Source organism: Oncorhynchus nerka, linkage group LG10 (assembly GCF_034236695.1).
Source record: "Oncorhynchus nerka isolate Pitt River linkage group LG10, Oner_Uvic_2.0, whole genome shotgun sequence".
NCBI classification, from domain to species: Eukaryota; Metazoa; Chordata; class Actinopteri; order Salmoniformes; family Salmonidae; genus Oncorhynchus; species Oncorhynchus nerka.
In genome coordinates, this window is record NC_088405.1 from 38,880,527 (window position 1) to 38,893,210 (window position 12,684).

The following is a 12,684-nucleotide window of genomic DNA, read 5'->3' on the forward strand; positions in this document are numbered from 1 at the left end:
AACAGAGTTTAGAGTAATTTGTAAAGAGTTTTATTTGCTGCTTTGCAAAAATGTGCTTAGCATTTGCATTGTGTGTGAAAGCAATTAGAAATGACTTACAGTTTTACACCAAATAATACTGTTGTGCTCATTAGGTTGATGGAGGTCAAGTGGATCCCAGTTAAATTAAAAGTGTCTTATCAATCGAGAAAAACTAAGATCCTACACCTGCATATGTTCAATAATCACACATATATTTTCAAACTATTCGTATTTATTGATCGGTTCAACACATAATTCTACCAGGTGTGTGTCAAGATAAATACATATTCATTGTGGAACAGAAAAGGTCAGGCACTTGGTGGAAAAACAAATGTTTTCTAGGTGCAGAATTGTGTTTCTTTCTCCGACTTATCAATACTACTACAAACCAGTTATTTTCTGTTGATCTGAAGAAATAAATGATGGGTGACTAGAGGAAAGGGTATGCTCAGAAAGATGTGCTACATGTATTTGTGATTTGGGCCTTGACCTGGGCTGACTAACTACTGTAAAAGTATCCCTTGCCATGGATGCCGTGAGATCATCAGAACATAAGGATACATGCAAGAACATGCATATCAAGACTGTCGTAAGATTCATAAAGTGAAGTAATGGAAAGAAATATTCACTGTCCGTTCATAGTGCAATTAAAAAACAGATTATAATTTAAAATATATGCACAAATGCCATCAGTCAGCCATCCTATACAATATTATACAAATTATAAAAAGGTATATTCTTTGGACTACTCCTGCTACTAGCTCAGACTAACTTAACAAAATTACTAGATTTGAAACCATTCATATTTTTGGTAAGTACTATATACATACAAACACATTCACTCTTTTCTATGACAAATCACAGAAGAAAAAAAAAACAGTGTACATCTGCAAATCAGAAATAAACATAAAATAGCTTTTTAAACAATGTTGGTATAGCCTAGTAACAAGGCAAACCTGCCATCCCCTCCCAAATGAATCATCTTAGCACACACACTATACATACCCGTATAACATTACATTTTCATGTTTAGAGCTTCTGAGTGTGCCTAATTTGTGTCCTTATTACAGTGTTCTGTGAAAAATGCCTTATGACAGTGTACTTTGGTCAACTTAAATAGCATTGCATCTTGGCTAGACAATAACTGAAACAACAAATAGATTGCATCCAATCTAAAACAATGATAGCACTAAAGCATAAGTGGGTTTCAAATTAAATACTTCGATTTGAGCAACGGAAAATGCAAAAATGACTAGAGCCCTATTATTTGAGGCCTGTACTTTGGAAGAACTCACATGAAGTTATATTGATTTTGGACACTTATTAAGTCCTTATTAGCAACATATTTCTCTAATAAATTAAGATCATTTCCATCTAGTATCTTTTCTGTCCATTGCTTTTGTACAGGGGCACCTTTCTCAACTTTGTATCCAGTGTAGGTGACATTTATGACTTTTCACTTTCCAGCTTCTCCCACTCTCTAGTAGATTCCATCAGATGGCGCTGGCCATGGCCAATCCAGACCTCCTGATCACTGAAGGCTCGGCCACAAAACCAGCAGCTAAATCTTAATAGAGGCTCAGTGCTGCGCGGGACTGCGTTCACCACTTTGTACTTCTTTCTGCTCATCTTTTTCAGCTTCATTTTCAAGATGAATCTCTCTTTCACTCTGCTCTCAGGGCACACACGGTCAATCGCCGGGGCATTTGCCCTAAACATATCACGACCTACGGCTGCAAGGGCCTTCAATGTTTTCCGAGACAGCACTACTTTTTGGACCTCTCCTTTGTACCTGTGGACTGTTTCCATTATATTTGTGACCTCTGGAATGTCTGTGTCTGGGTGATTTAGCACGACAACAGGCTGGTCTCCTCTTGGACGTGTTATGAGTTGAGTGGGACTTAATGGCAACAGCTTCAGGGTCCTCTCCACATCTCTAGGGCCTGGCTCCCAGTGATGCGCGGCTGCTAGTGAGGCCTCTTCTTCTCCCACAACTTTCCTGAAGGCTTTTGAGAGTGGCTCAGGAGAGTCTTCTGTGGACGGTTCACCCGGCCTCTTTCCTTTAACTGTCTGTTCATTTGTCTGTGGTGAGAGGCAAATCCTGTCAAAGCCCTCCTGCTGTCCTACATCTCTTAGCGTGGTATTGGGAGGAACGTCCTGAAAACAAATGTCTGGAGTGTCGACCGGATTCTCTGACACGTTTGTTATACCTGTTGAAATATTCAACACGAGAACAAAGCACAATTAGTACAGTAAAAAAGGGAAGTGAACTGCTACAGGAATGTTGACTCCATTTATTGTCTATCGATAAAGCATAGAGTGGCATGGACAGAGTCATGCATGACAGGTAACGAGAAGTAAATATTTGGAAATACATTTAACAAATCAGGTGTTATACATTTCAGTAAGATAGGTTTGTTTACCTTGTGGGGAAGTAAGGAAATGGAGTATGGGGGAGGGAGACATCATGGTGACCTGAGCTTCTGTAGTTCCAACCCCTTCTGGGTCATAGTTCACAGCCTCCAACTTCTCCTCCGTCATCTGGCCCAAATCATTTCCACCTGATTTGGCTCCATTAGATACACGAGGTAAGCCTAACCTTGGACAATCTTGGCCATCCAGGACATGAGAATTATCGACAACGACTAAACTGTTCTGGCTCGTAGTGCAAGTTTTAGATGTGGTGTTGTCTTCCTTAGTCTCAATGGAATGCAAGGATGCCTTTGTTTTGTCAGAGGTCTCTTGCATTGTTGATGGTATAACCTTAAGAACCAAATGTTTTTTCCCATCCACCATTTTTAAACCCATGGCCTCTGTAGTGCAATTGGGAGGAACTAAAATCTTATTAAGGTTGTTACCTCTGGGGCTGAAATGCCCAGGGTTTGGAATAAGGCCTCCCTCTGACGTTGACGACCTAGTGACCACTTTGGAGTTCTGTGTCTGGTCAGTCTTGGGACATTTGGACTGCTTCTTTTTGCCATTTTCAGCTGACAGTGCTCTTTTAAGAAATTGATGCGACTTCTCCAAAGTTTTCTGTGGGTGCTCTAGTCTATGGAAATCATTCAGCAAACCTCGTCCTAACAGGGGAAGAGGACCTTGTGGCATCCACTGCATTTCCTTAACTGGGTTCTTCTTCAGGAGGAGCTCTAATGTTGGTGATGATTTTTTCTCTACAGTTTTAGGGCCGACCACTTTCTTTCTCACCCTTTTTTTGTCCCCCATAGTCTTGGAAGAGCGCAGAGCTTCAGGAAAGGATTTTTGCTCTTTTTTACTTTTCTCCTTTGGCAACTTCGACATTTTGATTTCCTCTGCCGTATCTTCACAGTGATTTACATCTTTGGGTTCTGCATCATTTCTGTGCATTTGGCCAACCCTTGTTTCCTGGTTCTCTCTATTTTCTTGAGTTTGATCATATTTTACTAACTCGTTTAGGGTTGAAATAGTGGCAACATCATTTGGTGTCAAGAATGATCCTGGACAACTGGGTGGCTTGGTCTTTGGAGGGATACTTGAATTTGATTGGCATCCATTTGCATTGGAGTCCCCAGCACTAGTTTGAGAAGCAATATTCTCTGATTCCTGCTCAGTGACACACAATGACGTCTTTGTTGTGTCAGAGGTCTCTTGCGTTGCTGATGGTGTAACCTTGAGAACCAAATCTTTTTTGCCTTCCACAATTTTGAAAGCAATTGCTTCAGTAGTGCCATTCGGAGGAACTGCAATCTTGTTTTTGAGCATGAGGACAGTGAGGTCCTTGCCTGTGTTTGGGAATCCAGGGTTGGATATCATGCAGTTGTCACAGTTTGAAAAGGAAGTGATGGCTTTGGGTACATTTGAAAGTACATTCTTAAGAGCTTCAGCAGGCACAGACTTCTCTAAAAATCGCTGGGTCTCCTCCAAAGCCTTCTCTGGATTTGACAGTCTGCAATATTTATCCAGGAATCCTTCCCCCGACAGAGAAAGACAGCCTTGTGACATCCAGTTATTTTCCCTCACTGTACTCCTTGTCACCACGTGCTTCAGTCTTGATGATGATTTTTTTTGGCTTGTCACTTTACCATGGACGGTGGCCATGTGCTTTGTGATGATACCTTTTCGATGCGCTATAAAGTCACATAACTGACAACTGAAGGGGAATTGTGCTGTTTTGACCATGAGATGTCTCTGCAAATCTTGGTCAGCAGGATTTGAATGATCAGAAATGCCACCTGCTTGCGGCTCCATGTTATGTAGATACATATGCTCCAAAAATGATCCTACATCTCTGGTGGAGAACTTGCACTTCTCGCAAGTGTAGTGGCCATTCAAGCTGTGGTGCATGTTTAAATGTGTGGTGAGCTGCAAGAGAGTGTGCTGGACATTGTCATTGCATATGTTGCAGCTGACAAAAGTGTCTCTGTGGCCTAATTGGTGAACTTGAAGGTGGGAGAATTCCTGTGTAATAAAACTGCACATGTCACAAGGAAAGATTGGTTGGCTTCCTGGGTGAGTTTCCTGAAAGTGCCTCAGTAAGTCATTAGGGCTGAATTCTGTGCTGCCGTTGCATTCAAAACATCTAAACCTAAGTATATTTCCATAAACCTTTGTCACATGTTGACTCTTTTGTGTTTTAAGGGGTGTCTTCTTCAAATACCTCTGCTCTGTGCTTTTCTCCTTGTCCTCTATCTTCTTCGGCCCATGCTTATCTTCACTTTGCATAGTTGGGGCTGAACGGCAGCTTTCCTGAGACGGAGTCGTTTGTGCCAATTTTTGTCCTCATCATCGATAACTTTAATATTACCTCCAGCAGGGACATCTAATTCAGCATGTGCCGGATCCATGTCAATTCAGGCCCCTGTAACAGATGTAAAATAAGCAATAGACAGTTGATTTGCAAGCCAGCAATTCATTATAAACTGGAAACCATCAAATACCATATGCAAATGTCCCCTCAGAATCTACAGTCTAAAGCCCACACAGAGACCAGACCTGAGAAAATAACATATTAGGATGCATGTTTGAAATGGTCATCAAATTATCCTGATCTGTTAATCAATTATATCAACTAGAATTATGTTGTGTTTGCCTTTGTTCTTACCACAGACACAGGCATGAAAAATCTGTAGTGCAGTAGTCTTCACTATAAGGCTAGTAACTAGCAATATTCTCAATTCAAAACTGCTCTGTAGCCTACCTGTGTGACTAATTGCCAGTGTAGTGCATGATCTCACAACCCACATCATGAATCAACCTGATCCACCTGTTGCAGAATCAATGTAGCCTATTTACATTTGAGACTATTTACTATAGGGGAAATGTATAACTCAATTAGGCTATTGTTCACTCAAATGATGTGCCATGCAAGTTTCTCAATGTGACTGACCAAAGGACTTGCTACAATTCACAAAATCGGACCAAACTTGCAATTAAAACAGGTAAACAATCCCACCTGTTACCTATGGGTCTCAATCGAAGAAAATACTCAACGCTAAATTGATTGCTTGCCGCTAAAAAAAAGGTTATTACGGTATGTTACTGTTAACTTTGCATTAGACCAAAGCTATCAGCCATTTCTGTTGTGCTGTTTGGCTTGATCAAAACAAACTGACTGAGAAGCTTCATTAACATGTAACAAACAAACGCGTTAATTTGTTTTAAAACAATTCATATTTTGCTTCGACGATCACTCATCATCACCTTTGCCTCACTGCCTGGTAAAACATTTACTGTGAAGTATGAGCTTTTGCACGGCTGGCTGACATGCCAGTTGATTGATTTGAATGAAATATACATAAACAGCTCATGTGAGAAAGTAGAAAGAAAAACATGCATGACAAAAAGTTAATACAATCAATATATGTGAACCGAAATATATTTACCGTAGAGTAAAGCTCCGATACAATTGGACTACGTCGATGTATAGTTCGAGACTTCGGTTGGTTTTTACATTTCTTTTGTAGACTTGACAGCTCAGCGAATGGCAGCCATGACAGCTTCATCCGGGGATTACGCACAGGAAAGCTCTTCAGCGGAGTACCAGAACGGATGAATAATGGCTCATGTACCGCTTTTAGCCGACATGACAGAGATACGGCCGTTGTCGACTTTCCACGCGTGTTTAATTATATGGCGAGTCGAAATAAAAAAACAATTTAAACTTTGACTTTGAGACAAGTGCCCTCCATTAGTTTATACCAGTGTTATTACTGTTCGAGGGAGTCATAACAAGATTAGACTACACTTCCTTTGTCTCTCCAAATAGCCTACTGTTCACTGAACAGGGCGATATGGCCCATCTCTTCCTGGTGTTTTGTGCTGTCGGGGAGAAAATATTATTATGCAAAGCAACAAAAAAAATGGGAGAATGCACCCATTAAAATAATAATGAAACAATTTGAGGTCATTAATGCTCGGTAAATGTTCACTTGTATGTGATAGTCTTTTGGGGTAATATATTTGTTGGTTAACAAGGAATTACATAATTCCCTTTTGACCACCTTAAAGGGGCAATCTGCATTTCAAATATTAACAAAGTGGGCACTTTAGTGGAGGGCTGGATAAATGTAACCACTCTCAAATTCATAGATAGAGCCATGGATGCAAGGACAGATCGTGCAGGATATCAAAATGATAGTGTTAACCGGGGTTTTGAGGCTATACAGTGTTTGCTTACAATTTCAGTGTTAACAGACAATGGAGTAAAATAAGCTTATATTTCAGGTTCTGATGGGGTACGACATTTTGACTAAGGTCATGAGGCATTTATAAGTCATATTCTACAAGAATCAATGGGCCGGTATTATTAATTTAATATTTAAAAAACTGGTGGAGCAGTCACAGATTGCCTCTTTAAACTTTGCTACACTGGTGTCAGGGGTGGGATGGTGCCTCAATCAGACCATAGAAGCCTGCTGATAAAGTTACATGAGAGACCAGAGGTTCTGGATAGAGGAAGCAGGAGGGTACGTGCCCATGTCCTTTGCTGCTATGGGCAACGGAAAAGGTGTTGGACTAACATATTAGGGATTTGGGTTAAAGACATGTTTGGGATACAGCGCTAATTGAAATAATTTCAACAGTCCACTTTTGAAATCTGTGAAGACATTCATTTAGCTGCTTGAAATTGTGGCAATAACTGACCTAAATCCTATAGTAATGCTTTATTATTTGTCACATACATGTATGAGGAGTTATAATGTCTTATAATACCCTAAGGTTTATAATAAGTTGTCTCTATGTAGGACTTTTAAACTGGGGATAATTATGAACTTATAACAAGCCATTATAAGACAAGTCTTACAGTGCATAATAACCACATCATGATGCATTATATGGGCTAAAAGTCAATACAGAGAGGGCCATGAAGACTAGTAAACATTTATATCTACAGAAAGATGGAGAGCTGTAGAATACAGCTCCATATTTGTGTGAGACTTACTCAATTGGCACAGACTAAAATACATCATAGAAATACGTTTTTTTCTAAAAATAATATTAGGTGTCAAATAAATGTAAATGAACTTGTCTTTTCACCCTTTGAATCCTTTCCATACATGGTTTCAAACACATGGTGCAAGAAAGAACATGACGGAACCCCCCCCCCCCCTCTGTCGGACACGGACAACCAATAGACATATACCAACCGATGCAAATTGAGCAGCCCATTTGTTTGGTATAATCTGTGTCCAAATCAGACAAACACATAACATATTTATTGAAAATGTTCTTGTATTTTTTGCTCTAAGGAGGTCTGATGTCAAGTCTGATAGCGACAAAATTTCATTGAACTCTTAAAGAGATGGGTGGGGATGAGGCTAAAGAGGGTGTGAACAATCCTGAAATATTGAAAGCATTTAATTGTTTTTATTTCAACTTTATTTAACCAGGTAGGCCAGTTGAGAACAAGTTCTAATTTACAACTGCGACCTGGCCAAGATAAAGCAAAGCAGTGCGACAAAAACAACAGCACAGAGTTACACATGGGATAAACAAACAGTGTGTGCAAATTTAGAAGAGTAGGGAGGTAAAGGCAATAAATAGGCCAAAGAGGCAAAATAATTACAAATTAGCATTAACACTGGAGTGATAGATGTGCAGATGAAGATGTGCAAATAGAGATACTGGGGTGCAAAAGAGCAATAGGATAAATAACAATATGGGGCGAAATAGGAAGCCAATTCTAGATTTAATTTTGGATTGTAGATGCTTAATGTGAACCTGGAAGGAGAGATACTGTCTAACCAGACACCTAGGTATTTGTAGTTGTTCACATATTCTAAGTCAGAACCGTCCAGAGTAGTGATGCTAGTCAGGTGGGCGAGTGCGGGCAGCAATCGGTTGAAGAGCATGCATTTAAAAGCAGCTGGAAGCCACGGAAGGAGAGTTGTATGGCATTGAAGCTCGTTTGGAGGTTTGTTAGCATAGTGTCCAAAGAAGGGCCAGATGTATACAGAATGGTGTCGTCTGCATAGAGGTGAATCAGAGAATCACCAGCAGCAAGAGCGACATCATTGATATATATAATGAGACAACAACAAGTAAGGCAACATGAAAATATTGTCCCATTTACATTGTGTAATTTATTAATGGTCCCTAACTATCCCCAGAGATAGACTATCCAAAGTCGAGCCAACTTTGCCACGTGTTCACAGGAGCCGGCTGAAGCTTATTGGCAAAATAATTTGGCTAACTCTTCCCACCTGCGAACACACACAAGAGACACCCACATCAAACCACACCCCCAAACCAACTCACGTTTGAATTCAGTCATGGCCGCTAGCATTTCTTAATGAACCAAATCTAATATGAGACCAAATCAGGAAGTGCAGTTGCCCTTTAAATCTCATGAGCCACTGCATGTTACGAATTCCCTGCCAGTGACTCTAACAACATTTCACACACTGCACCAAATACCCTAGTTTTGTACTCCTAATTATCAGTATACGTATGAATGCTCCTGTCACTCCGTTGCCACTCAGAAGATCTACAGCCTTTGATCTGTCAACACTCAAAAGCATATTTTTCTCCCAACTGTTTGATAATGGGAACACGGGTGAACACCAGTCAATGGGGACTAACGAACCAGACAACCACTGTGTCCAGCCTTAGACATGCTCTCTACATGCAGGTAAGTGGCAGCACTAAAGAGATTTATAAGATGTTGGAAAATACCCTGACACTCACACCTTACCATTGCACTTGCACATGTCAATCTACAGCCCTCTCTCAGAGACACAAACCTTCTGACTCTTCAGTAGGTGTCTCTCCACCGGCAGGAGCCTAGCAGGCTAGGGGGTCGTATATTGGCCCTTCACATCTATGACACTGGACAATGGTTGGTTGCTAGGGAGACAGACATCAGCCCATCCTTCTGGCTCTGCAGGTCACATTCATAGAATTAGGAATTTGAATTCTAGAATAGACATGAACCTTCTTATAATGGTATGAAGGTCAGCCATTTTGATCAGGGAATTGGTCAACCATGGTTTGCTAGTACTGTGATAAGAAATTGTGTAAAATAATGAATTTGAAGAATGTATAGTGCTGTGAAAAATTATTTGCTCCCTTTCACATTTTCTATACTTTTGCATATTTTTGATACTGAATGTTATTAGATCTTCTACCAAACCTAATATTAGATAAAGGGAACATGAATTAACAAATATCACAACAATTACATACTTATTTCATTTATTTCATAAAAAAAGTTATGCAATACCCAATGCCCCTGTGTGAAAAAGTAATTGTCCCCTTACAATCAATAACTGGTTGTGCCACCTTTAGCTGCAATTACTCCAGCCAAACACATCCAGTAGTTGTTGATCAGTCTCTTATGTCACTGTGGAGGAATTTTGGCCCACTCTTCTATGCAGAACTGCTGTAACTCAGCGACATTTGTTTGTTTTCAAGCATGAACTGCTCGTTTCAAGTCCTGCCACAACATATCAATTGGGATTAGGTCTGGACTTCGATTTTTTTTGGCTTTTTAGACATTTTCATGTAGACTTGATTATGTGTTTTGGATCATTGCCTTGCTGCATGACCCAGCTCTGCTTCTGCTTCTGCTTCAGCTCAGACGGGTGGCCTGATTTCTCCTGTAGAATTCTCTGATACAGAGCAGAATTCATGGTTCCTTCTATTAGGCAAGTCATCCAGGTCCTGAGGCAGCAAAGCATCCCCAAACCATCACACTACCACCACCATGCTTGACCGTTGGTATGAAGTTCTTATTGTTGAATGCAGTGTTTAATTTCTACCAGGCATAATGTGACCCATTTGTACTTTTGCATCATCTGTCCATAGAACATTCTTCCAAGACTCTTGATGATCATCCAGGTGCTTCCAGGTGCTTTTTGGCAAACTTGAGTCATCTTTTTGCACGACATGGATCCCATTATGCCTGGTGAAAACCAAACACTGCATTCCACAGTAAAAACCTCATACCAGGCGGAATGTGGAACGAGGCAGAACTTGGTTTGTTGTTTTGGAAAGTTTATTGTTTTGGAATGTTTTGAAAGTCTTTTGAAAAGGTTTGGTGACTAACTAACTACTTTTGGAGTTTGGATCCCGCGACGCGGTTGGTATCAGTTGCTGGGACCCCTACTATCTGTCCAGTGATCCTGCTGACCAAGGCCGGATCTGAGGAGCTGCTTGGCATAGCAGCTAGCCTTGCTGCTAGCTAGTTGCCTATCAAGCTGCCTGTCAAGCTAGCAGGGTTTTCTTAATAAAATAATGGACGACCTGACCAGAGAGGTCCAGGACCTGAAGAACAGTTTGCAGTTCTCCCATGGTCAGATCAATGAGTTGACAAGAAGATTGAGGTTGAGCGTGCCCACAGGACTGGAAAACCCACCACCGGCCAGGGTAACATGCCCTGGCCAATAGTAGTCAAGTTCCTGAAGTTCAAGGACAAGGTAGCTGTTCTGGAAAGAGCCAAGAACTTGAGAGGAATGTACATCTTCCTCAACGAGGACTATCCTGAAGCTGTGCCCCAGAAGAGGAACTCCCTGCCATGAAAGATGCCAGAGCGCGTGGGGACATTGAGCCTGTCATAGCGGATGTAAGCATTGTCCACCCTCCCTCCCAAAAGCCTGGAAGGGATGAGAGAGCGAAGTCTATGGGTTCGTAGCATCAACCCTGCAGCACACACATATACTTACACAAACCAACTGATTAAGACTGCTGAGTGTATATATGTTTTTATCTTGCTTTGTTTGCTGTTTTCCATATTATGTCTATCTCTGATCAGCTACCCAGGAAAGTGCTGGAAATAGCCCATATTAATATTTGTAGCTTTAGAAATAAGGTTCAGGAAATCAATAACTTGCTAACATCAGATAACGTTCATATATTAGCCATTTCTGAGACTCACTTAGATAATTCATTTGATGATACAGCAGTAACCATACAAAGATGTAACATCTATAGAAGAGACAGGAATGCCTATGGGGGAGGTGTTGCTGTATATATTCAGAACCATGTAATGCTTAGAGGTCTTATGTCGAGTGTTATTGAAGAGTTGTGGTTGCAGGTTCACCTGGCATCTAAAGCCTTTTCTTTAGGGGTGTTGCTATAGGCCAGTAAGTGTTAACAATAATATATGTAAAATACTTGATAGTGTATGTGATGTAAACAGAGAGGTCTACTTTCTTGGGGACCTGAATATTGACTGGTTTTCATCAAGCTGTCCACTCAAGAGGAAGCTTCTCACTGTATCCGGTGCCTGTAATCTGGTTTAGGTTATTAATCAACCTACCAGTGTGTTTACAAACACTACAGGAACAAGATAATCCACATGTATATCACATTTTTCTAATACTGTAGAACTTTGTTCTAAAGCTGTATCTGTACCCATTTAATGCAGTGATTACAATATAGTGACTATATCCAGGAAAGCCAAAGTTCCAAAAGCTGGGCCTAAAATACTATATAAGAGGTTATACAAAATATGTTGCTGAGATTTATATGGATGATGATAAAAATATTTGTTGGCCTGATTCAATCAATCAATCAATCAATCAATCAATCAATCAATCAATCAATCAGTCAATCAATCAAATATATTTATAAAGCCCTTACATCAGCTGATGTCACAAAGTGCTGTACAGAAACCCAGCCTAAAACCCCAAACAGCAAGCAATGCAGGTGTAGAAGCACAGTGGCTAGGAAAAACTCCCTAGAAAGGCCAGAACCTAGGAAGAAACCTAGAGAGGAGCCAGGCTATGATGGGGGGGCCAGTCCTCTTCTGGCTGTGCCGGGTGGAGATTATAACAGAACATGGCCAAGCTGTTCAAATGTTCATAGATGACCAGCAGGGTCAAATAATAATAATCACAGTGGTTGTTGAGGGTGCAACAGGTCAGCACCTCAGGAGTAAATGTCAGTTGGCTTTTCATAGCCAATCATTCAGAGTATCTCTACCGCTCATCCTGTCTAGAGAGTTGAAAACAGCAGGTCTGGGACAGGTAGCATGTCCGGTGAACAGCTCGGGGTTCCATTGCCGCAGGCAGAACAGTTGAAACTGGAGCAGCAGCACGGCCAGGTGGACTGGGGACAGCAAGGAGTCATCATGTCAGGTAGTCCTGGGGCATGGTCCTAGGGCTCAGGTCCTCCGAGTTGAGTTGTTTATTGTTTTTGGAGGAACATTTTAAAATGTAAAGAAAATGTACACCTACCACGCTGCAC

The 12,684-nt window shown here is 40.9% G+C and overlaps 1 protein-coding gene across 1 annotated transcript; it reads right to left on the minus strand.

The window, feature by feature from the left end:
* Window positions 1–235: 235 nt before the first annotated feature.
* On the minus strand, window positions 236–6,284 carry LOC115135273 (zinc finger protein 518A-like). The gene is given in 4 exon segments (XM_029669773.2): window positions 236–2,231; window positions 2,445–4,727; window positions 4,730–4,855; window positions 5,880–6,284. Coding segments are annotated over 3 exon segments (3,159 nt in total). The 5' UTR covers window positions 4,842–4,855; window positions 5,880–6,284; the 3' UTR covers window positions 236–1,467.
* Window positions 6,285–12,684: the final 6,400 nt, after the last annotated feature.